The 26,173-nt window shown below is 42.1% G+C and overlaps 1 protein-coding gene across 16 annotated transcripts in view; it reads right to left on the bottom strand.

Annotated features, from left to right (window-relative positions):
• Positions 1 to 26,173, bottom strand: part of SUSD1 (sushi domain containing 1) — a 287,713-nt gene that overhangs the window by 134,694 nt on the left and 126,846 nt on the right. Inside the window, exons 16-17 of one of the 16 annotated variants that reach the window (XM_047067800.1) lie at positions 18,676 to 18,769; positions 17,632 to 18,349 (exon numbers count right to left, since the gene is read on the bottom strand). The exons of the other annotated variants lie outside the window; for them this stretch is intronic. Of the exons in view, the coding sequence (XP_046923756.1) occupies position 18,349; positions 18,676 to 18,769 (95 nt within the window). The 3' untranslated portion in view covers positions 17,632 to 18,348. Of the gene's footprint in view, positions 1 to 17,631; positions 18,350 to 18,675; positions 18,770 to 26,173 lie in introns of those variants that run through there. 16 annotated transcript variants of the gene reach the window in all.

Consider the following 26,173-nt stretch of genomic DNA (forward strand, 5'->3'; position numbering starts at 1 on the left):
CAAACAAACAAAAACCTGTGGTGATTCAGCAAGTTTATTCCTGAGAATAATAAAAAAGAATAATAATCTACAGACTATGGTCTTAGAGGATGTGGCCTATTTGGAGCATTTCCAAAATACGGTAAAACTCAGACTAACTTAAGCTATGATTTCCTTCACTGTGCATCAAACCCCATCCCTTGTGTTATGGTAAAAAAAAAAAAAAAAAAAAAAAAAAAAACACCTCACTAGGTCCATGAGGAGCCTCCTCAGAATTAAATGGGAATTCACTGAGCTCAGAGAATTTTGGAGCTTCCCGGTTGAAATGCTTGAAAGTTGGCATCCTGTTCTTCAGACTCATGTCTCAGGCTCTCATTTCACTCAGAAAGTATCTGCTCAAAATCAGTTCTTTTTCCTGTCGCTCACTTCAAACAACTTATTTTACTTCTGATTTATCAGCATGCAGCCTCGTGGCTGACCAAGCAAGTGATTATGCAAAGCAGAAGTCCTACAGCAAAAAAGATAAGTCCATTTGGAAAGTTTGTTAGAGTTTCCTAAAACACAGGCTAGCTTGCAGTGGCAGACAAGAAGTACTATGATCCCAATGTTCATGGGAAACCAGTGAAGTCTCAGGGATTGAGGGCAATCACCTGGGTGACCAAGCTGATGAAAGCTGCATGGGCAATAAAGGGCCATTTGGCAACCCACTTGCAGGCAGAGGCTGAGGACGATGACCTCCCTGGTCAACCTTAGAAAGTGAAGTATGCAATACAGTCAATACAGACCACACTGCCAGGCCAACTCCCCAGCCGTCAGTCAACTCCCCAAGGCTGTTCAGCTTCATGCATCCCTCCAGGAAGGCAGGCTACTTCCTTCCCTCTAGAAGTGGGTCTCTCTTTCTTTTATATGTTATAAGCCTTGATCTTTCTATGGTTGGCTTTCACTGAGCCTCCCATGCTCTCCCGGCTGTATCTCCACTGTGGGTTCCAGCTCTCCATCTAACTCCAACCCTATCTGAGTGGCTTCTCCATGAGACTTGCAGGGCTCAGCAGCAGCAGCCTGGGGGTGGAGGGAGAGGAGGCCAGAGGAGTGGCTGTAGAAACGAGGGGAAGTGGAGGAAGATGGAGGAAATGGAGACTGAGATATAGTCTCATGAGATCGGTATGGGGCTGGTCCTTTTGCCTTTGTGGAGTTCCTTCAGCCTCTATCTAATCCAGCCAATTATTTCAGATGCACCAAACTCAGACTGATAGACCAGATGGCTATGTATTAATTTTCCAAGAGAAATCCAGTAAGAATGCTGATGAACACAGATCACAGGCAGCCAAGTCAGACTCAGCTGCTTTGTACCCTTGGTAGCAAGCTGGAGACAGGCTGGAGTCTTGGAACCTGACAGCCCCATGCACCATCTCCCTTACAGGGCCATACACAGTGTGGACATGTATGTTCTGCAACCAGGACCAGCACGTGGTCTTCCTTGTTCAGCTCAGGACTTGACTGCCCAGCCAATGCCCCTCCCTAGGTTCCATGATAACAATTCCCCTGCCCTGCACACTGCCCTTCTTTAGCCAGAAGGCAACATAGTGAAGTATCTCCCACTGTCCCTGACCATCACCAGCATGGCAAAGTCCCTGCAAACCACAAGGGCCCTGGACTCATCTGGTGCTAATCTCTATAGGATCCCAAGCCGCAGCTAACACAACCCACCCCCCAAAAAGCCAAATTCCCTCGGCTCTTGAAACTCAGCCCTCTTTCAGGTTCTTGGGTCCACTCTTCACCAGAAGGCACTTTGGACACAGGGAGTCACAGCTGGTGGCTAAGAGTTTTGACTGCTTTGCCCTCAGCCCCATCCACTCTCTGCTGCATACACCTACTAACAAGTCCTTGGCTAGGGAGGGTCCTGGGGGCTGGGGAGGACCTTTGTGCTCTCCAGCTCTGATCCCTGGAGCTCTGGCCATCTGGAAGCCTTGAGTCTGATCAATGTTGCCTTACTCTGCCCAGTTCACCAAGACTCAGGATGGCCGCTTCCAGGGACTATAGGACAGAGCTAGCCAGCCGGGCCACACACCACTTCTCTCAAGTCTGGCAGAGATAGACTTTTTCAGGCCACGCTCACAAATCCTGAATCCTGTTAACCCAAAGGATACGCACCCAGGGACACAGAGAAATGGCACCCTTTCCCTCCCCCAAAATCTCTGTACCTCACCCAAGTGAATGCATTCAGTCAAAGTTAAGAAAGCAGTCTTACAGACCCAGTTGCCTTCTTAAAAATCTCAGGGCCATTGACCATTTCTACTCCCGTAAGCCTTGGCACCTCTCCCTAGAGAGAACAGAATTATGCCCTAGGGTTTGGCCATAAAGTCAAATAGCCCTGTCAGAAGGACCCAGGAAATACTGTGGTGGGGTTTAAAGTTTATCATTGATTTTTTTCTTTAGCAACTTGTAGTAGGCAGAAATCTAAAATGGCCCACAATCCCTGCCCCCTAGTGTTCACATCAGATGTCCCCCTCCATTGGAACTTATTTCTAACCAACAGAATACAGCACAAGTGAAAGGATTTTATAGACATAATTAAGGCCAATTAGTTAATTTTTAATTAAATTTATTATTTTTTAACGTTTATTTATTTTTGAGAGAGAGAGAGCACACACGAGCAGGGGAAGGGCAGAGAGAGGGGGACAGAAGATTTGAAGCAGGCTCTGCGCTGACAGCAGAGAGCCTGATGTGGTGCTCAACTCACAAACCATGAGATCATGACCTGAGATGAAGTCGGACACTTAACCAATTGAGCCACCCAGGTGCCCCAATTTTTAGTTAGTTAAAAAGGAGATTATCCTGGGTGGGCCTAACTTAGATGAAAGCCCTTTAAAAGAGGGACTGAACACCTCCCCGCAGCCATAGACTCTCATTGCTGGCTTGATGAACTAGACAGTTGTGTTCAGGAAGCCCATGTGGCAGACCAACAGGCATCCAGACATCTAGGACCTGAGCCACCAGCCACCAGCCAGCAAAATGTTGGGACCCCCCACCCAGCCCTACAACCACAAGGAAATGAACACTGCCAACAATCTATATAAGCACGTTAGAGAAATTTTCCTCAGTCGAACCTCCAGCTGAAAATGCAACCTAGCCAATACCTTGACTGCAGACTTGTGATACCTTGAGCAGAGAATCCAACTAAACTAAACCTGGACTCTTGACCCATACAAACTGGGGCATAGTAAGTGTGTATTGTTTTAAGCCACGAAGTTTGTGGTAATTTGATACGTAGCAAATAGAAAATCAACACATGGCTATAAGCATATATAGTCTTTACTATATTTCTCTTATAAAAATTCACTTTCTAGTTTCTAGTTGTCTTCCAAAGTCACATTACCAAAGATTCACAAAGAGCTTTTAAGAAATCTGAATCACTACTGTGCAGCAAGGAAAAATGAACTCAATAATAAGCAGCTTCGGGAAAATTTCAGAAGGCCAAATATGTAGGGGTGCTTGGGTGGCTCAGTCAGTTAAGCACCTGACTCGATTTCAGCTCAGGTCATGATCTCATGGTTCATGAGTTCGAACCTGGCAGTGGGCTCTGTGCTAACAGTGTGGAGCCTGCTTGGGATTCCCTCTTTCTCTCTCTGTCCCTCCCCTGCCCACTCTCGATTTCTCTCTCAAAAATTAATAAATACACATTAAAAAAAAGAAGAAAGAAAGCCAAATATGTAATGTTTAAGTTAACAGCTGGCAACAGAATTAAGGAGGAAAATATTTTTGTTTAAAATAATACTTTGGTGGGGTACTTGGGTGGGTCAGTCGGTTGAGCGTCCAACTCTTGATTTTGGCTCAGCTCATGCTCTTAGGGCTGTGGGATCAAGCCCTGTGTTGGGCTCTATACTGAGCATAAAGTCTGCTTAAGATTCTGTCTCTCTCTCTCTCCCTTTTCCCCAACCCTCTGCTTGCGCTCCCTTGCTCTAAAATAAAATGAAAAAAAAATCACAACAAAATAAGAAGATAAACACTCAAAAGACTCACTTTCACCCTGTCCACCTCCACCCCATTATTCCTTGCTCTATTTGTAACCATTTTCATTAATTCACTGTTATTGTTCCAGTGTTTCTTTATATAAAATTGAATACATATTTTCATTTCCCCTCTTACACAAAGCATAGCATACCATATCCAGTATTCTCTACCTTGCTCTTCTCATTAAAACAATATATCTTAGAGGGATTCCTGGGTGTCTCAGTTAAGTGTCCAACTTCAGCTCAGGTCATGATCTCATGGTTTGTGGGTTCAAATCCCATGTCAGGCTCTGTGCTGACAGCTCAGAGCCTGGAGCCTGCTTTGAATTCTGTTGTCTCCTTCTCTCTGCTCCTTCCCCACTCACACTGGATGTGTGTCTCTCTCCCTTTCAAAAATAAACATTAAAAAAAAAACAATATATCTTACAAATTTCTCCATATCAGTACATAAAGCTCTTCTACATTCCCTTTCCACAACTGCATGGTTATTCCACTGTGTTACATGGAGATATCATTGTTCATTTCCTCCGGAGAGGCATATGGGTTGTTTCTCTGCTTTTTTGATTATGAACTAGGTCACAGCAAGTAACCCTGTACATGTGTCATTTTCAACATATGCAAGTGAACCTACAAGAAGTGGGAATTCTGAGTTACAGGATAAAGGCACCTGGACAAAGGCAATGTAAGTATTGCCAGGTTCCCTTCCTTTTCATAGAGGTTGTACCATTCCATAACCTCTCTAACAATGTTTGAGTGCCTGCTTCCCCACAGCCTCAAAAGGAAGTATGTTGGGGGAGGAGCCAAGATGGCAGAATAGCATGGAAGCTTTTTGTGTCTTTCACATCCACGAAATACAGCCAGACCAACACTAAACCATCCTACACACCTAGAAAACTGATTGGAGGATTAACACAACAATCTGCACAACCTGAACCACAGAATTCAGCAGGTACACGGCGCGGAGAGCTGAACTTGGGGAGCGAGAAGCCACGAAAGGTAAGGAACCCCTTTTGCAGGTGGAGAGAGGACGGAGACTGGGGAGGGGGGAGCATACGGGAATCCCAAAAGCAGCTGGAGAGAAAGTGGAAAATTGGAAACAGCCGCAGGGACTAAACTAAAAAGGGAGAAAGGAGAGAGGGCTTAAACTCCATTAAGACTGTAAACAAGGGGAGCACAAAGGCTGCAACTCCGCAGCTCGATACCTGGCGGTGCTCTGGTGGGAAGGGCGAATCCCCAGGAACAGAGTGGGGTCCAGGAGGTTCTGAGGCCACACGGGGAAAAGCGGTTCCACTGCTGGAAGGGACATTTGATAGAGACTGTTGAAGCCACCTGGTCCCAGCAGACCCCGGAAGGCAGCCACATTCGCTGGTACTGGGGCAAGGTCGTTGAGGGTGAAGTCTGGTGCCAGATGTGTGTTGTGATTTTCCATAATCCCTGAAACGCTGCTGCTACACTGTCTCATGAACTTTTTCTGGGGTGGGCTGGCACCTGGCCGCAGTCTCGGGGCACCAGCAACAGCAGGGTCCAGCAGGCATTCCTGGTTGCAGCCGACATTCGGCCATTGCTCGGTGAGACCCCCCTGCAGAGGGGCTGAATGGGTCAAACCCACCGTCCTTCGTTAGCAAGGGGCCGGGGAAAACAGCCGCATCTGAGACAAAACTTGGGAGAAGGTACTGCCTGGGGCCTGGTCACAGAGAGTGAAAAAGTGGGGAGTGGACGAGAGCTGAAGACAGAGGACTGGTACACGATTGCTGATCCGGGAGAACAGAATGGGTAACTGGGTGGCGCCATTTTCACCGCTCCCGCGCATGCGCATACGCACCTAAGAGCACTGCAACAATCCACCCCAGTAGGCTAGCAGCGCCATCTAGTGAAGAGTGGAGCTGTTACACCGAGCCCCGCCCAACTGGGCCAACTTCGCTCTTCAAGAACACAAGCCTCATACTGGCTTAATTTATGGACTATAAAGAGCTACACAGACTGACTTCTAGGGGAAAACAAAGCAATTTCAGTCCTACTTCAATCTGTTAGCAGGTTCATCTATTATATATTTTTTTTCCTTTTTCTCTTTTACAATTCTTTTTCTTGAATACAGAAAGAGAAAAAATTCATTTCTATTTCCAATTTTTATTAAAAATATCTGTCTTTAAGTTTTATTACTATATTTTTTACTTTTGTGTAATTTTTTTTCAAATTCTACTTTACTTCCATCATTTTATTATAGTCTACTTCAGTGTACTCACCTTTTCAAATTTTCAAACAATTTCCTTTTTTTTTTTTTGTCTTTTTCATTTCTTTTTCTTGAATGCAGAAAGAGAAAAACTTCACTTTTATTTCCAATCTCTTTTAAAAATATTTTTAATTTTTATTACTATATTTTTTGCTTTTATGTAAATTTTTTCAAATTCTTACTCCCATCATTTTATTTTAGTCTACTACAGTGTATTCACTTTTTCAAATTTTCAAACGATTTCTTTTTTCTTTTTTTTATTCTTCTCTTTTTCATTTCTTTTCTTTTTTCTTAAATACAGACAATGAAAAAATTCATATTTATTTTTAATTTTTATTAAAAATATTTTTAATTTTTTCTACTATATTCTTTCCTTTTGCATGTATTTTTTCAAATTCTATTTTACCCCCCCATCATCTCATTTTAGTCTACTTCAGTGTATTCATTTTTTTTAATTCTCAAACGATTTCCTTCCACCCCCCCCCCTTTTTTTCTCTCGAATCTGTCAAACCACTTTTAACACCCAGACCAAAACACACCTAGGATCTAGCATCATCTATTCGATTTGTGTGTGTGTGTTTAATTTTTATATTTTTTAAATCTTTTTTTAATTTCAATTTTTCTACCTCATTAATTCCCTTTCTCCCTTCAAAATGACAAAAAGAAGGAATTCACCCCAAAAGAAAGAGCATGAAGAGACGACAGCCAGGGATTTAACCAACACAGATACAAGCAAGATGTCTGAATCAGAATTTAGAATCACGATAATAAGAATACTAGCTGGAGTCGAAAATAGATTAGAATCCCTTTCTGCAGAGATAAAAGAAGTAAAAAATAGCCAGAATGAAATCAAAAATGCTATAACTGAGCTGCAATCACAGATGGATATAGCGGCGGCAAGGATGGACAATGCAGAACAGAGGATCAGCGATATAGAGGACAAACTTACAGAGAATAACAAAGCAGAAAAAAAGATGGAGATTAAGGCAAAAGAGCACAATTTTAAGAACTAGAGAAATCAGTGACTCATTAAAAAGGAACAACATTAGAATCATAGGGGTCCCAGAAGAGGAAGAGAGAGAAATAGGGGTAGAAGGGTTATGTGAGCGAATCATAGCAGAAAACTTCCCTAACCTGGAGAAAGACACAGATATCAAAATCCAGGAAGCACAGAGGACCCACATTAGATTCAACAAAAACTGACCATCAACAAGGCATACCATAGTCAAATTCACAAAATACTCAGGCAAGGAGAGAATCATGAAAGCAGCAAGGAAAAAAAAGTCCCTAACCTACAAGGGAAGACATATCAGGTTTGCAGCAAACCTAGCCACAGAAACTTGGCAGGCCAGAAAGCAGTGGCGGGATATATTCAGTGTGCTGAATCAGAAAAATACGCAGCCAAGAATTCTTTACCCAGCAAGGCTGTCATTCAAAATAGAAGAAGAGATAAAAAGTTTCCCAGACAAACAAAAATTAAAGGAGTTTGTGACCACTAAACCAGCCCTGCAAGAAATTTTAAGGGGGACTCTCTGAGGGGAGAAAAGATGAAAAGAAAATATATATATATATAAATAAATACCAAAAGCAACAAAAGATTAGAAAGGACCAGAGAACACCACCAGAAACTCCAACTCAATGAGCATCAAAATGGCAATAAATTCATATCTTTCAGTACTCACTCCAAACGTCAATGGACTCAATGCTCCAATCAAAAGACATAGGGTAATAGAATGGATAAGAAAACAAGATCCATCTATATGCTGTTTACAAGAGACCCACTTTAGACCTAAAGACACCTTCAGATCGAAAATAAGGGGATGGAGAACCATCTATCATGCTAATGGTCAACAAAATAAAGCCGGAGTAGCCATACTTATATCAGACAATCTAGACTTTAAAATAAAGACTGTATCAAGAGATGCAGAAGGGCATTATATCATAATCAAGGGGTATATCCAGCAAGAAGACCTAACAATTGTAAACATTTATGCACGAAATGTGAAAGAACCCAAATATATAAATCAATTAATCACAAACATAAAGAAACCCATCGAGAGTAACACCATAATGGTAGGAGACTTCAACACCCCACTCACAGCAATGGACAGATCATCTAATCAAAAAATCAACAAGGAAACAATGACTTTGAATGACACACTGGACCAGATGGACTTAAACAGATATATTCACAACATTTCATCCTAAAGCAGCAGAATATACAGTCTTCTCCAGTGCACATGGAACGTTCTCCAGAATAGACCATATACCGGGACACAAATCAGCCCTAAGTAAGTACAAAAAGATCAAGATCATACCATGCATATTTTCAGACCATAACACTAAGAAACTCGAAATCAAAAACAAGAAAAAATTTGGAAAGGTAACAAATACTTGGAGACTGAAGAACATCCTACTAAGGAATGAATGGGCCAACCAAGCAGTTAAAGAGAAAATTAAAAAGTATATGGAAGTCAATGAAAATGATAACACCACAACCCAAAGCCTCTGGGATGCAGCAAAGGCGGTCATAAGAGGAAAGAATATAGCAATCCAGGCCTTTCTAAAGAAGGAAGAAAGATCTCAGATACACAACCTAACCTTATGCCTTAAGGAGCTGGAAAAAGAACAGCAAATAAAACCCAAAACCAGCAGAAGACAGGAAATAATAAAGATTAGAGCAGAAATTAATGCTATCAAAACCAAAAAAGCAGTAGAACAGATCAATGAAACCAGAAGCTGGTCTTTGAAAGATTTAACAAAATTGATAAACCACTAGCCAATTTGATCAAGAAGAAAAAGGAAAGGACCCAAATAAATAAAATCAAGAAGGAAAGAAGAGAGATCACAGCCAACAAAACAGAAATAAAAACAATAAGAGAATATTATGAGCAATTATATGCCAATAAAATGGGTAATCTGGAAGAAATGGACAAATTCCTAGAAACATTATACACTACCAAAACTGAAACAGGAAGAAACAGAAAATTTCAACAGACCCATAACCAGTAAGGAAATCAAATTAGTAATCAAAAATCTGCCAAAAAACAAGAGTCCAGGGCCAGATGGCCTTCCAGGGGAATTCTACCAGACATTTAAGGAAGAGTTAACACCTATTCTCTTGAAGATGTTCCAAAAAATGGAAAGGGAAGGAAAACTTCCAAACTCTTTCTATGAAGCCGGCATTACCTTGATTCCAAAACCAGACAGAGACCCCACTAAAAAGGAGAACTATAGACCAATTTCCCTGATGAACATGGATGCAAAAATCCTCAAGATATTAGCCAACTGGATCCAACAATACATTAAAAAAATTATTCACCATGACCCAGTGGGATTTATACCTGGGATGCAGGGCTGGTTCAATATCCGCAAAACAATTAACGTGATTTATCACATCACTAAAAGAAAGGACAAGAACCAGATGATCTTCTCAATAGATGCAGAGAAAGCATTTGACAAAATACAGCATCCTTTCTTGATAAAAACCCTCAAGAAAGTAGGGGTAGAACGAACATACCTTGAGATCATAAAAGCCATATATGAACGACCCAATGCTAATATCATCCTCAATGGGGAAAAACTGAGCGCTTTCCCCCTAAAGTCAGTAACAAGACAGGGATGTCCACTCTTGCCACTGTTATTCAGCATAGTATTGGAAGTCTTATCCTCTGCAATCAGACAACACAAAGAAATAAAAGGCATCCAAATCGGCCAGGAGGAGGTCAAATTTTCACTCTTCGCAGATGACATGATACTCTATATGGAAAACCCAAAAGATTCCACCAAAAAACTGCTAGAACCGATTCATGAATTCAGCAAAGTCTCAGGATATAAAATCAATGCACAGAAATTGGTTGCATTCCTATACACCAACAATGAAGCGACAGAAAGAGAAATCAAGGAATCGATCCCATTTACAGTTGCACAAAAAAACATAAAATACCTAGGAATAAATCTAACCAAAGAGGTGAGAAATCTATACACTGGAGACTAGAGAAAGCTTATGAAAGAAATTGAAGAAGACACAAAAAAATGGAAAAAGATTCCATGCTCCTGGATAGGAAGAACAAATAGTGTTAAAATGTTGATACTACCCAAAGCAGTCTACATATTCAATGCAATCCCTATCAAAGTAACACCAGCATTCTTCACAGAGCTAGAACAAATAATCCTAAAATTTTCATGGAACCAGAAACACCCCAAATAGCCAAAGCAATCCTCAAAAAGAAAATCAAAGCAGGAGGCATCACAATCCCAGACTTAAAGCTAGACTACAAAGCTCTAACCACCAAGACAGTATGGTACTGGCACAAGAACAGACACTCAGATCAATGGAACAGAATAGAGAACCCAGAAATGGACCCACAAACGTATGGCCAACTAATCTTTGACAAAGCAGGGAAGAATATCCATGGAATAAAAACAGTCTCTTCAGCAAATGGTGCTGGGAAAACTGGACAGTGACATGCAGAAGAATGAACCTGGGCCACTTTCTTACACCATACACAAGAAGAAACTCAAAATGGATGAAAGACCTCAATGTAAGACAGGAAGCCATCAAAATCCTCAAGGAGAAAGCAGGCAAAAACCTCTTTGATCATGTCTGCAGCAACTTCTTACTCAACAAGTCTCCAGAGGCAAGGGAAACAAAAGCAAAAATGGAACTACTGGGACCTCATCAAAATAAAACGCTTCTGCACAGCAAAGGAAACAATCAGCAAAACTAAAAGGCAACTGATAGAATGGGAGAAGGTCTTTGCAAATGACATATCAGATAAAGGGTTAGTATCCAAAATCTGTAAAGAACTTATCAAACTCAACACCCACAAAACAAATAATCCAGTGAAGACATGGGTGAAAGACATGAATAGACACTTCTCCAAAGAAGACATCCAGATGGCCAACCGACACATGAAAAAATGCTCAACATCACTCATCATAAAGGAAATACAAAACACAACCGCAATGAGATACCACCTCACCCCTGTCAGAATGGCTAACATCAACAACTCAGGGAACAACAGATGTTGGCAAGGATGCAGAGAGAGAGAATCTCTTTTGCATTGCTGGTGGGAATTCAAACTGGTGTAGCCACTCTGGAAAGCACTATGGAGGTTCCTCAAAAAATTAAACACAGAACTACCTTATCACCCAGCAACTGCACTACTAGGTATTTATCCAAGGGATACAGGTATGCTGTTTCGAAGGGACACATGCACCCCAATGTTTATAGCAGCACTATCAACAATAGCCAAAGTATGGAAAGAGCCCAAATGTCCATGGATGGATGAATGGATAAAGAAGATGTGGTGTGTGTGTGTGTGTGTGTGTGTGTGTGTGTGTGTGTGTGGTGGAGTATTACTTGGCAATCAAAAAGAATGAAATCATGCCATTTGCAACTATGTGGATGGAACTGCAGGGTATTATGCTAAGTGAAATTAGTCAGAGAAAGACAAAAATCATATGACTTCACTCATATGAGGACTTTAAGAGACAAAACAGATGAACATAAGGGAAGGGAAACAAAAATAACATAAAAACAGGGAGGGGGACAAAATAGAAGAGACTCATAAATATGGAGAACAAACTGAGGGTTGCTAGAGGGGTTGTGGGAGGGGTTATGGGCTAAATGGGTAAGGGGCATTAAGGAATCTACTCCTGAAATCATTGTTTCACTATATGCTAACTAATTTGGATGTAAATTTTAAAAAAATAAAAAATAAAATTTAAAAAAAAAGGAAGTTTTCTGGGGGCACCTGGCTCAGTCAGTTGAGCATCTGACTCTTGATTTTTGCTCAGGTCATGATCCCAGGGTCATGGAATTGAGCCTCGTGTTGGGCTCTGTGCTGGGCATTGAGCCTGCTTAAGATTCTCTCTCTCTCCCTCTGCCACTCTACCCCATTCATGATCGCTCTCTCAAAAAAAAAAAAAAAAAAAAAAGAGAGTGTGTGGAGTGTGTTGTTAAACTTCTGGATTTCCCTCAAATTGATAGCTAAGAAATGATATCTTACTAATTTGCATTTTTCTTAAAAGTGAGGTTGAACATCTTTTTTTAAAAATGTTTTAGAGCCATTTGCATTTCTTTTTTGTGAGCTATAGTTTCATGTCCTTTGACCCCTAATTGGACTTTTTGTTTTGACCAAATTTCTAAGAAACTGAAAATAATAGGTTGCCAATACTTCCACATTCTAAAATGAGGTTTTTTAAATAGTCTTACGACACCTGATATCCAGGATGTAAAGTGATTTAAATGGAAAAGGTCAAAAGAGAGAAATTCCTTGGAGAAAGCCATTGGTGTCCCAAGAATTTTCAATCCCCCACCACAATGACAAGGGGATCTTTCCTCAGCCTGGAAAGAGAAGCTTCAAGGGGACCCCACACTCGGAGTTTCTGACTTGCGTCCCGTAAACCTTTGAAAGACACGCTGGCCTGGTAGCGGATTCCAAAGATAAGAAACTCAAGGGTCAAGAAGCTGAGGTTGTCAGGGCAGCAATAGGACAAAAAAGGGGGATCCACACTGGGAACAAGCTACACTTCCACTAATGTGAGGACAAAGGGTCAAATGAATAAGGAAACTTGTGTGGCTGGAGTGACCTGTGAGAGCAGGCGGTCCTCCATTTGGCATGGAAGGATCCCATGAGTCCAGTGGGTACCTGGGAAAGTAATTATGTTGGGGGAGACACCTTGGTGTGACTTCTCCCAAAAAAGGACAGACTTCCAGGGCAGGACATCTCCAGGAACACCAGCAGTGAGAGGCCATGGGATACACGTTCAGGGGCAGGAGCTGAGGCAGTGACTTAAGAGGCCAGGATAACAAAATAGAAAATACCTAGATATACATAACACAAAATAAGCATAAGCTACCTTGTAAACTGAAAACTAGAATACTCTAGAGAGGGACACACACAAAATTAAATGGAGATACATTCCATGTTGTGAGATAGGAGCACTCTTTATTGACCACATTCCCCCCACTCCAACCAAAAAAAATATTAAGATTTTGGGGGGAATATGACCAAATAATTCCTTAGTTTATGTATAATAAATATGTATACATGAATAAATATATAATAAGATCTGAGAATAATCTGAGAATTAACAGAAAGAGTGGTAACTTAATTTCACTTGGTACTAAAAATCCTATTTTAAAGTTAGAACAGGGGCGCCTGGGTGGCGCAGTCGGTTAAGCCTCCGACTTCAGCCAGGTCACGATCTCGCGGTCCGTGAGTTCGAGCCCCGCGTCAGGCTCTGGGCTGATGGCTCAGAGCCTGGAGCCTGTTTCCGATTCTGTGTCTCCCTCTCTCTCTGCCCCTCCCCTGTTCATGCTCTGTCTCTCTCTGTCCCAAAAATAAATAAACGTTGAAAAAAAATTTTTTTAATAAAAAAAATAAAAAATAAAATAAAGTTAGAACAGGTGGTATTGGCACAGAAATAGATCAGCAGAACAAAGGAGAACATTCAGAAATAGACTTTGGTATCTAATTCAGTATATAATTCAAACCACTAGGGGAAAAAAGTCAATGAATATTAATAGGACAACTGGCTAAAACCATTTAACAGCTTAATTTAAAGAAATAAAAAAAAAAAAAAAAAAGATCCCCTCTGTCCCGAACCTCACTCTGTATACTAAAATAAATTTCAGATGGATTAAAGATTTAAATGTTTTTATTTTTTTTTTAACGTTTATTTATTTTTGAGACAGAGAGAGACAGAGCGCGAGTGGGGGAGGGGCAGAGAGAGAGGGAGACACAGAATCCGAAGCAGGCTCCAGGCTCTAAGCTGTCAGCACAGAGCCCGAGGCGGGGCTCGAACTTACAAACCGTGAGATCATGACCTGAGCTGAAGTCGGACGCTTAACCGACTGAGCCACCCAGGCGCCCCTAGATTTAAATGTTTTTTAAAACTGCTGAATTATATTTATTACCTTGAGATTGGAAGGTCCCTCAAGCAAGGCACCAAAGATACAATATATAAGGAAAAAATGGATAAATCTGACTACCTAAATTTTAAGGTTTTGTGTGGCAAGATATGACACAATCAGGGTCAAAAGGGGGAATGATAAACTAGAAAATTTGTTTATAAAATATATGACAGCCAGGAATAAAAATTACTATGATACAAAGAGCTTTTCATATCAATAAAAGACAAACCAAGTACCGAGAAAAAAGGCAATTCACCCAGACAGAATTATAAATGACCAATCAACATGCAAAAATAAAGATATGCAAATAAAGCATGGAAACATCATTTTTCACCTATCAGATTAATCAAGATGAAAGGTATCAACAGTGCCCAGTGGTGCTGAGGCTTTCTACTGGTGAGATTGTAAACTGGTATAAACTTTCTGCTAAGATGCCTCTGACAATACGTAGTAAACGTAAAACATATCATTTTCAATTTCACACAATTATACAATTTGTATAAGAATAGGAAACATCTGGAAACATCCTAAATACATAATGTACAAAAGAGTATTGGCTAAATAAAATATGGCACAAAATTCTAATGCGGTCACCATTGACTGCATTTAAAAAAAATGTGCCCAGAAATGAAAGAAGTTTACAAAACTACACATGTAGTTTGACCCCATTTTCGTAACCCAAAAAATGGGTTGCACCAAAAAATGTATGGATATGGATACACATGCATACACACACACATCACCAAAATGATTCATTTATTCTCCTTCTCTCTCTCAAACAATACCAACACTGCTTTTTTAATTGATTTGCTTCAATGTATCACCTGTCCACAAACTTAGGCACAAAGAAAGCCCCATCCTCTTTCCTCTCCAAAATGCAGCACTTCAGTTCAGCAACAGCAGTCATGCAGGCAAAAGTCCCCTAAAGCACTAATTGATTGACTACTACTAACATTGGTTTTCTCTTAGATGAATAGAATGGAAAAATAGAAGGTTTAGAAACTCCAAATGTGAGATCAGCAATAAAAAGGGAACACCTTTTTACTTCCTTTAACATCACTTTAAGTATTAACTTGATCCCAAACTAATGTGGAATTGCAAGATAATCACTTTTGCTCTGGTCTTGGGTTAAGTGCCCAGCTACAGTTTCAGGTCTTGAGTCAGAGACAAACTATTACCTATTTCCCCTAATTAACCTCCAACTCTTTGGTGATTTGTGGCTCCTTGTAGAAGAGATCTCAGGGGGAGATACCTTTTACTGAAAAGACAGATAAAAGAAGATCGGCTACAGTAGAAAGGTCAATGGTTAAAATACATATATGGAGAGAGAAACACAAAGGCCTGGCTCTCCCCAAAACCAAAAGGATGTCCAAAGGTGAGCTCAAGGCCAGTCAAATCCCAGGAATGAGGACTAGACTTGCATCAGATGACTCGGCCCCACAACTCAGGTCACATACCTGTCTGAACCCATTTCTCCATTCTAAAGTGGGAAAAACGGTAACCCCTAACCTTCCCACCACACACGATTGCTATGAGGATGGAATAGAAGAATGTGTATAAACAAAAACTCCAGTGGAGATAAACAAAAACCTCAGGCATGCAGACACACAAATCAGCCAGGGAACAATCTGCTCCTATCTGGTCAACCTCTAATTTTGATTCCTAACCTAGAAGGGAGCTCACAACTGGGTCCCAGTGCTCACCTCTACACGCTTCTCCATGACAGTCAATAGGGGGGGATCCTGCCTCCATCCTCAGCTTGGACCTGGCTTTATTTAGAGGCACTCCAAAGCGACTCCAAGTGCTGCCTGGGCAGCCCTTGGGCAGACAGACCCTGCATTCTCCCGGGAAGACCCATTATTGCTCTCCTGAGATGCCCTCCCCACCTTAACCACGAATCCGCTTGGGGGGAAAAAAAAAAAAAAGAACAGTATTGTGGTAAAGCTCCCAGGTGAATTTAGAGAACCTCAAGCTGCCCGCCGCCATGTTTATGAGGAAACTGTTAGAAAAGAACTGCAGAAAGATATACATCCTTTCTGCAAACTTCAGCACCTGCTTCTGTTCAGTAATACTACTGAGCAACTGTGTTATGTACTCAGAAGTACAGTTTACTGAACATTTTACTTAATATTTAGTCAGTTATTTTACCCAGAAACTTTTGATACTGAGCAGGTGGGATTTCTTGCTTTCAACGACAATTTTGCCAAGTTCCCATGTGGACCACAGTAACTTCTTTGGCAGTTAATTTTAGAGCTGGAAATTAAGGGGGCTACAGAAACATATGGTGTTTACAGAACCAGTAAAACAACAACAACAACAACAACAACAACAACAACAATAAATTCAGATTTTCTCTTTGGATAGAGGAGACTTTAGGAAAAACCTTACTCATCAGAGACCCTACCCTACAGTAACCACAATAATTTGTAAGGATTCCAAATTTCATTCAAGAGCTGTGAAAATAGTATGAGTTTGAATAGTTGCACATAAAGATTAAAAGCAGAAAGGTATTTGTATTAGTCTTTTGAGAGCTCTACTCTATAAATCACCTAAGATGAGAGCAGGAAAGTTTCTAAACACTCATCTGCAGTTGTAGTCCAAGATAGTACCTCAGAGGACAAAAGACAACTATTCCTAATACTGCCTAAGCCGGCAGGGCCAGGGGCCGACAGCTGTCACTGAACATCCAGGTGTCAGGATATTGCTTCCCTCTCTCTGACTCTTCCTAACTGAGGAGATATACTTGGACCTGGATCTCCCAGGGCAGCTTCATAGACAGTTTCCACCTGTTTCTACTGTTCCTATTGTTTCCTCATCTGTAATACACAAGCTCAGACCACACAGATCTGACCCTCACTAACACCCAGGAAGCTCATGGAGAGAGGACACACAAGTCCATCCTATCAGAAAGAGTGTCCCTTTTCCTCAGGACTGCAACACTGCACAGTTCCAGGGCCACGTTCATATGCACCTTGCCCTGAGGTTATACAATATAACTGTCTCCTGGTTTCCTCCCCCTTGCTTTTTATTCTCCAGGCCTAGAAGAGGGAGAAAAGGGATAATACCATTGTTACTCAGGAAAGCCACACGCCTCTGTCTTCTCCATTCATTTCTTACTGAGCCTTGGAATTACACCACCAGTTAGAGAAGAAAGTTAAAGAACACTGATTCAGAGTTTAAAAGCCAAATCTAGTACATTCCGTCTGTAAATTCAGCAAGTTGATGGTGGGCCCACGGCTGCTTGCATTTAATGTGTCATGATTCATGATAAAGGAACAGTCATAGTTATTGAGGTTGTAGGTAAAGGGGAAGATTACACATCACTCACCTTCTTCCCCCTTCCCTATGAACACATGGATTCTGGCCATGGGCTTTATAACGTTTCAACCCATTGTTACTAAAGGAAGGCACAGGTCATTTATATCAGAGAGTAATAAAAAAGGTAGACAAGGCTGCTATAAACTTTGGTGTGGAAGAGAAGAACTGACTAAATTAACAGAATATTTTTATTGGAATGAAAACTTGTGGCTTTTGATTACCTGTAAACCAATGGATCTGTATCAAAGCGACACTGCCTAACACACATTGCAGGGAACTTACTGGAGTCAGGCCGGGTTAGTATACTATTAGCATGTCGATCGATTGTAAGAAAAGGGTTGCTTCTAAAATGTTTGACAAGTTTGCCTACTGTCAAAGAGCTCTATCCTTTTGAATGACCTCCTTCATAAAGGCAAATTCTAGCCCAAACTTAAGTCCCCCTCATCGCTCATTGTAAAAGGATGGATTCCAAATTAATTCAGAGATGCCATAAAGGAAGATGCAGAGACTCTCTTGTATTCAATGTCCAGAAGAGCTGACTCTCAGGTATCACTCAGAGGAAGACAAGGGTCCAGCCCACGTGATCTTTGGCCTGTGGTCAATATTATATTGTATATCAAGGGTCTCACGTTCACACACAGAACTGGTTGTGTAGCAAGCAGAGAAGACATCAGCAATTCCTGAGTTTCCTCCTTTTGGGGAATTCCACAGAGGTATTCACCATCCTGAATCCAGAAACGGGACCAAGCTGGGAATGGAAAAAGTTGCGGACCCATACACACCTGGGTGGAAGCCACATGGGGCCTCTGTCTAGGCAGGCACCTGAGAAACAGCCATAACATCTGCCCCAGCACCGTGCATCCTCCACAGGTAGTGCCCGTCTGCAATCTAGATGTGGAGGAGGAAAAGAGTCCATTGACACACTCTGGTTTTCCCTTGGCGTATCTCTATGTGCAGCTCATGTACCCTCATGGGAAGCAGCATGGGAAATCAGCACAGCCATCACCAACCCTGCTCTTTTTCTGCACCAGAAGCACATCTCCCTCCCTGCCCGAAGGTGTAGACTACTCGTGCCTTTCACCTGCTGAGTGCTGAGCCCAGGACAACCTCTGCCCACATCCCCTTTGGCTCTCCTCAATCCCAGCTGTTCTCATGACTCCAACCCCATCCTTCCGCCATTCCGCTCATTTCTCAAAAATGACAGTCTCACATACCACACGGCTGAGAAGGACAGGAATGCGAGAATAATCACAACAGCCACGGAGCCCAGCCCAACGCCCACCATCTGCTGCAGCATGAATGACGAATCTGCGGAACAAAACCACATGCTAAGCCCACAGCAGGAATCGTGGCCTTCCCAGGAGGCACAGGTGCACCTGTACTCACTACATTTTAACCCAGAGCTTGGCCCCATTTACTAAACCATCCCAAGAATGCTCAGAGTGCCTCTGTGTCCCCTGAGTTGGCCTGGAGGGTGTAGGGCCTAAGGAAAATACAGTTCCAAGGGATTTCTGAAGAGGAAATAGAAAACCAGGCCACATTCAAGTTACAAGGGATAAAAAAGCTCATCTTGTTGTGAATACAAATACAGCAGACCGTGTTGCTTGTATTGGTCCTCTCTCAACCAATTATGCCTGAAAGTTTTTATAGGCAGTTTTCGTTTGCGTTGAGGAAGAAAGAAGTCATTCTGATATCGTTTGGATTTTTGCTCCAAAAATGATAGGTAGGTCCAGTGGTCAAACACAGCAAACAAATCCTCCCTGCCGGATAGAGTCATCTGTCATTTTCCCTGCACACCTACAAGGACAGCACCTCCCTGCTCTGCTCAGCAGGTTGCCATGAGGATAAAGTAAGAAAATTGATGTAAAACCTCTTTGGAGGATGTGTATATGTTCTCTTTGGGGGGTATTATATGTCAACCCCAGGGGGATGCTTTGTTATAAACCAAAAGACACCCACATTTGAGTTGCACATTTGGGCCAAGTGACTGAATCAGAGCATCGTGTTCTACACTAAAGGGCTCATTTTCATTTGCAAACAACTTATTTAGCATTTACTATATGCCAAACACTGTTCTAATTACTTCTCCTAACTACCCAGTGAGGACTATAATAATAGTGTATTGCAATAATAGTGCCCAGCGTAATAATAGTACATGGGACACTATTATTATTATTATTCCCGTTTTACAGATGAGGAATGGAGGCACGGAGTGGTTCAACAACTTGCCCAAGGTGACCTAGCTAATAAACAACAGAGCCAGATCCAAACCCAAGCTGTCTGGTTCCAGCATCTTTGCTTTTAACCATAACACCATGCTTTCCCAGTGCAGATCTGAGCTACATGGTCTACAGCAGAGAAGGTCATGTTCCCCCCTCGTGTAGGCCCTGTCCTTTCCTGCACAGGCTGAGGATGATGGGGTCTCGGACTGTAGCAGCGTAAAAGACCAACTGTGCAATGGTGCCACCAGACATCAAAAAGATCTTGCGGGATGACCCTGCATGCATAGAATTAGAAAGAAAAATACCGAGGCACCTGGGTAGCTCAGTCGGTTAAGCATCTGACTCTTGATTTCGGCTCAGGTCATGATCTCATGGTTTGTGGGACTGAGCCGCACATTGGGCTCTGCGCTGACAGCACAAAGCCTGCTTGGGATTCTCTCTCTCCTTCTCTCTCTGTCCCTCCCCCACTTGCACGCACTCTCTCTCAAAATAAATAAAACGTAAAAAAAGAAAAAGAAAAATGCCATCAAGCCATGGAATAAATGTAAGGAAGCACAACTAAATCCAAATTTTGCCAAATGATTTGCCGTGGTTTTTACTGCCAGAACATCCAAACATTTCATTTTTCTGTACCCTCCTGTTACCAATGCCCCAGGCACATGCTTAGTCTGCCCCTTGGGTCATCCAGCACTGCCTTGGAAGAGTTGAAAACAGCAAAAGCAAAGCTCTGTTAAGTAAGGAGGGGCTTGAGAGGAAAATTAGTAGCCCCTGGACTTGAGACCCTCAAACATAGATGACTCTCTTCCTTGGCAGTGAAAGAGGCACATCTGAGAAGAGTTCCTGCTACTTAACTTTTTCATTACTTAATTTGCGCTACAGCAGCCACTGGACACAATGTGGCTATTTAAATCTACACTAGTTTCCATTAAATTAAAAGTTCAGTTTCTCAGTCATACCATTTCAAGTGCTCAATTTCAAGTACACATTTCAAGTGCCCAGTAGCCACACGTGGCTAGTTGCTACCATATTGGACAGCACAGCTTCAAAATCTTCCCACTGTTGCAGAAAGCTATGTTGATTGGCACCTGCTCAGATCTCTCCAACCAGGCTAGGAGCAGTTGGGTTCTGTTCTCTAATAGGGTAGCTGGCACCAGCAAAAGCAGCCATGGACTACACTTCTTGCTAAAAAGCTCTGCAAAATCCATTACCTCAGAAAGTGTTTTCAGGAGACTTTCTGGAAAAAAAACATGGCTTATGCTGTTTGGCTACCTTTAATATTCAGGGGAAAGAAAAAAAAATGTCTTGGCGTTTTAAGAGGCCATACTACAAAATGGAAGGATGTGGTTACACTAGAAATTAGTGGTGAAAAAAAAAAAAAAAACTAGGAGAGTGACTCACATTATTAGTGATAAACAGTGCGGTATCAGCATAGGAATGAATATACTGGAACATAACAGCCTAGAAATAAACCCACGTATACCAAATAAATTTCAGAGCTTAAATACTGAAGTCGGGTTGTCCAAGTCTGTAACTGTGGACTCTGGACAAGTTGCTTCGCCATTCTGTGCCTCAGTTTCCCCACTGAGGGATGATCGAGTAACATGGGAATGATAATAACAGTGTCCACCTCATTGGGTTATTGTGAGAAACAGATGAGGTAAGTCATGTTAGCACTGTGCCTGGTACGCAGTAAGCAACTGGCAAATGTTAGCTATTGTTAATTATTGTTTTGTTACTGTTTCAAATCATTAGGGGAAATGACACATCACTCGTAACTAGTGTTGAGAAAATTGGCTGGCCATTTAGAATAAAAGGATTTTGACCATTTGAGCTTATACTATATATGCCAAAATAAAACCCGGACAGGTTAAAGGCTCAAATAGCAACCTAAAAAAATTAGAACAAAATGTAAGTGAATGCCTACCTAAAATATTTATCTAAAGCAGGTGAGAATTTTCTAAGCATTATTTACTAATGCAGAAACCATAATGCTAACTGCTGGGAACTACTGTGGCTCCTACCACAAAGCCACCTCTTAAAAGATTTTGCCTGGCCTTGACTTCAAGTTATCATCGACTACACTTTGCAAAGCCTATCTTCCTTCTACAAAGTTCCATGTTCTTTGCTCATCTCCAGCCTGCTTTCTCTTCACCATTTCTCAAAGACCACTTGCAGTGGTCCACTGGCTCATGTGAAAACTGTATGAACCTGCATTATAGAATGTGCTTCATCCAGGTCAGAAGACTTTATGTGAAGCAGTTAGCTCTTCTCTTGCTTTGAAATGTCCCCTCACAAACCAACAGGACAGAAGCAAAGTGGGAGTGTATGAACCTGACTTTCTCTTGACCATCCACCAGCAGGACATCATTTACCCTAAGCCACATGCCTGCCCAACTACTCCTTACCCTACACAGAAGTATTGGACAATCATCTTTTTTGTTCTGCATAACATGACTTGGGTTCTGGCTCCAGGCATGGTTCTTGCTGGTATGCATCTCTTGGTCTACTTTGTGCATGTAGTCTGTGAAAATCTGAGTCCATCCAATCCAAAGTGTTCACAGTGTAGCCACACAAGATTTCTTTAGGGACTTCCCGCCGTTAATTCCTCACTGAGAACATTTACGGCTGACCAATTTGTATTACATTTTTTAAAGTTCTGCCATCCTCTGGTTACCCTCCCTTCCACGGTTTCATGCTATAAAATCATGCTTATTTTTCTTCTGAATCACTTGTAGAATATCCTATCAGAAACTGAAGTGAGTGAGTCATGTGTTATATCACAGATTTGCAGTGACTCAACCTTGACAGAGTAAATCCATTAGGCTAAACTCCACCATTCTCTTCAGGGTGGCTCCCTGAGTAGGTACAGTGTTCAGGAGGAATGACAGGCCTTCTCTGGGCTTATCTTCAACTCTTGCACTAATGCAAATATCACAGGTGCTGAGGAGCAAGTTAGAAAGACCCTGTGCCTACTCTCAGGCTCTGGGACAGCTTGAAAACTGCCTATGGATGTGGACATTTTTTTCATGAATTTACACAAGCAGGGCCATTTCCTGAAAACAATAATTCTGTTCTCCAAAAGGTACAAATAATTAGCACCATGACTTCTGTTTGGCATGTGAAATTCCTGTCTGCTATTCTAGGGTCTCCTCACTTGAATTCCCTGCAGAGGAGGAGACGGCGAAGGAGATCAAAGTAGAAGATTAATTTAGAGATAAGTAACACCTGATGAATTAGCAACTTTTTAAAAATTCATTTTCGGGGCGCCTGGGTGGCTTGGTCGGTTAAGCGTCCGACTTCGGCTCAGGTCATGATCTCACGGTCCGTGAGTTCAAGCCCCGCATCGGGCTCTGTGCTGACCGCTCAGAGCCTGGAGCCTGTTCCGGATTCTGTGTCTCCCTCTCTCTCTGCCCCTCCCCTGTTCATGCTCTGTCTCTCTCTGTCTCAAAAATAAGTAAATGTTTAAAAAAAAAAATTTTTTTTAATAAAAAAAATTCATTTTCTACTGCAGCTTCCAAATTACCATAAACTTAGCAGCTGGCCCCCATTCATTAGCTCGCACTTCTGTAGGCCAGAAGCTCAGGCACAGTGTGACTGGGTCCTCTGCTCAGCGTCTTCCAAGGCTGAAATCAATGTGTCAGGTGGTCTGCCTTTCCCTCTGGAGCCTCTGGGGAAGAACCTACTTCCAAATTCCTTGCAGCTGCAGGACTGAGGTCCCCATATTCTTACTGGCTATCAACCATTGGTGGCTCAGCTCCTATGGGCCACCCACATTCCTGCCATGTGGTTCCCTCCATCTTCAAAGACAGTAGGAGAAACCCTTATGTCAGATCCATCTCTCCCTTTGAATCTCCAATCTCCCCTGTTTCTGACCCCTAGATCCAGACTGAAAGGGCTCATGTGAAGGTCAGGTCCATCTGGATAATCTATTTGGGATCTTAATTACATCTTCAAATCCTTTCACGGCAACACTGAGAATAGCCTTTGAATGAGTAAATGAGAGAAGGTGGGTGTCCAGCAGTGGCCACATTATAATTCTGCCTACCACAATTATGCAGGTTTAAAATATGCATGCGTGTGTGTGTGTGTGTGTGTGTGTGTGTACGTACATGTGTGTAGCGTACACAAACATAAACATACACACTAGGATTAGATCTTAAGGTAACTCTTCCCTGGCTTATTTAAGTATTACACTTCCTATGCTTCATTTTTCATCAGACTATGCGGCTGGCTCACCAGTAATCATCCAACCCAATGGGTTCCAGGCACTGCTCCACTCTTCAAACGTGTTCCCTCAGGGTATGAAATCTAGTATGAAAGGACAAGTGCACCAGTTTCTCTAAAGTATGGCAGAATGGCTAAGGAGAGGGAGAGGGAGAGGAAGAGGGAAGAAGGGAGAGAGAGAGAGGGCGTTCCTGCCTGTTGAGTAAATTTTAAGAAGCTTCAGGGAGGAGACAGCATTTGATTTTAATCTTGATGAATAGGTGGGATTGTAACAAACTCATGAGCAAAGATTACAGGAAGGTTATAGGGCAATCCAGGTGGAAATAAGCAAGTAACCGTATGAGCAAAGACATTGAGGAAAATAAGCAAGGGCCGTAACCAGAGAAGAGCTAGCACATCATTTTGAATGGAGAAGGAGAGATGCAACTAGAAGGGCATGCTGGTGTCCAAGTGAGGCCTTAGAAACCAGTCTAAAATGTAATGGAGAACCATGGAAGAACCATCAGGGGAAATAGGAAAATCAGAGCCACAGTTTGGACAGATGAGTCAGGCATGTAGGCTGGACTGAAGAAGGAAACCCTGGGGTGCCTGGGTGTCTCAATCAGTTAAGTGTCCGACTTCGGCTCAGGTCATGATCTCATGGTCCGGAAGTTCAAGACCTGCTTCAGGCTCTGTGCTGACAGCTCAGAGCCTAGAGCCTGCTTCGGATTCTGTGTCTCCTTCTCTCTCTGCTCCTCCCCGACTCTCTCTCTCTCTCTCTCTCTCTTTCAAAAATAAACATTAAAAAAAAATTTTTTTTTAAAAAGAAGGAAACTATGAACACCATGATGGAAGAGGAGAAAGGAGGCTTTGCCCACTGTCTGTGCTACAGATAATAAAGGCCTATGCACAAGGGGACGAATCCAGAAATGAGACTAGCACACCCTAGGCGTAAAATGTGGCTGAAACGGAAAGGGTCACTAATGACTCAGGGGTTTCATGCCTATGACTGAAGAGTGTTCTGTGATTACAGTGTGTGATCATCTCCCATATATCAAATGACTTTGCTTTGTGACTCAGGAAATCACAGACTCAGTACTTTGTGGCTGGAAGGGATCAGAAAGATTGTGGTAAGAGGCAGCTGAGAACCTGCCAAGTTAAATATAATTGCAAAGGCCCTCAGCTGATTAGTAGCAAGGCTCAAGCAAGGAAGCCCAGGCCTCCCCATTTCCCATCAAACCAACTGCTGGTTCCCTGCTAATCACAAAGCCCTTTTAGGAGCAATCTGCGTCAGGTAAGTAGCATAATTTGTCACTGGGCAAAGGCAAGAATGGGGCCATTGCTCGGCAAATGAACTGGAACAAGTTCAGGACTAATCTGGATCCTGCAAATTATTTTGTGAGATGGCAGTCTCCAACATTTTTGCGAAAGGCGACTGCCAAAGGTGTGTGCACAGTACAGGTAATGTTTGTACAATATAGAGTAGAATTGCCTTCAGAATTTCAATATTACACTGGGTTTTCTATTATCTCCAGAGCCTCCCAGTACTTTGATTTCAAAGGTTTGAACCCTCTTTCAACACTGGTTTTTAAGTTGAGAGGGGGTAAAAAGGTACCACCAAAAGCCACGTAGACATTTCCAAAGCAAAATCCTCCCTGTTAAGTTAATCACAGTAGAATGACTATAGCCAGCTCTTTGGCCATTTCTTCCACCCAGTTTGAGTTTGCTAATCATATCAAACAGCTGCTGAAAGCCGTGGATTCTGGAAGCTATTTCTATGTCCAGGAGGCCTGCACATCTCCATTCTTCTGATAAAAGCACCTTTTTTCTTTGTGGGAACTCTATTCCCATCCTTATAGCCTTAGGGAATGGATTGGCTGCAAAATGTCCAAATGTTGAAATACGTGGCTATTTCTTGTGGCTTTCATTTAAATTCCATGACAGGGGTGGGAATGCAAGCTGGTGCAGCCACTCTGGAAAACACTATGGAGGTTCCTCAAAAAACTAAAAACAGAACTACCCTACGACCCAGCAATTGCACTACTAGGTATTTACCCAAGGGATACAGGTATGCTGTTTCGAAGGGACACATGCACCCCAATGTTTATAGCAGTGCTATTAACAATAGCCAATATATACATACATACAGTGGAGTATTACTCGGCAATCAAAAAGAATGAAATCTTGCCATTTGCAACTACGTGGATGGAACTGGAGGGTGTTATGCAAAGTGAAATTAGTCAGAGAAAGACAAAAATCATATGACTTCACTCATATGAGGACTTTA

Source organism: Lynx rufus, unplaced genomic scaffold, assembly GCF_022079265.1.
Source record: "Lynx rufus isolate CCGP_SWC_20201006 ecotype Redwood Valley unplaced genomic scaffold, mLynRuf1.p SCAF_10, whole genome shotgun sequence".
Lineage (NCBI taxonomy): Eukaryota > Metazoa > Chordata > Mammalia > Carnivora > Felidae > Lynx > Lynx rufus.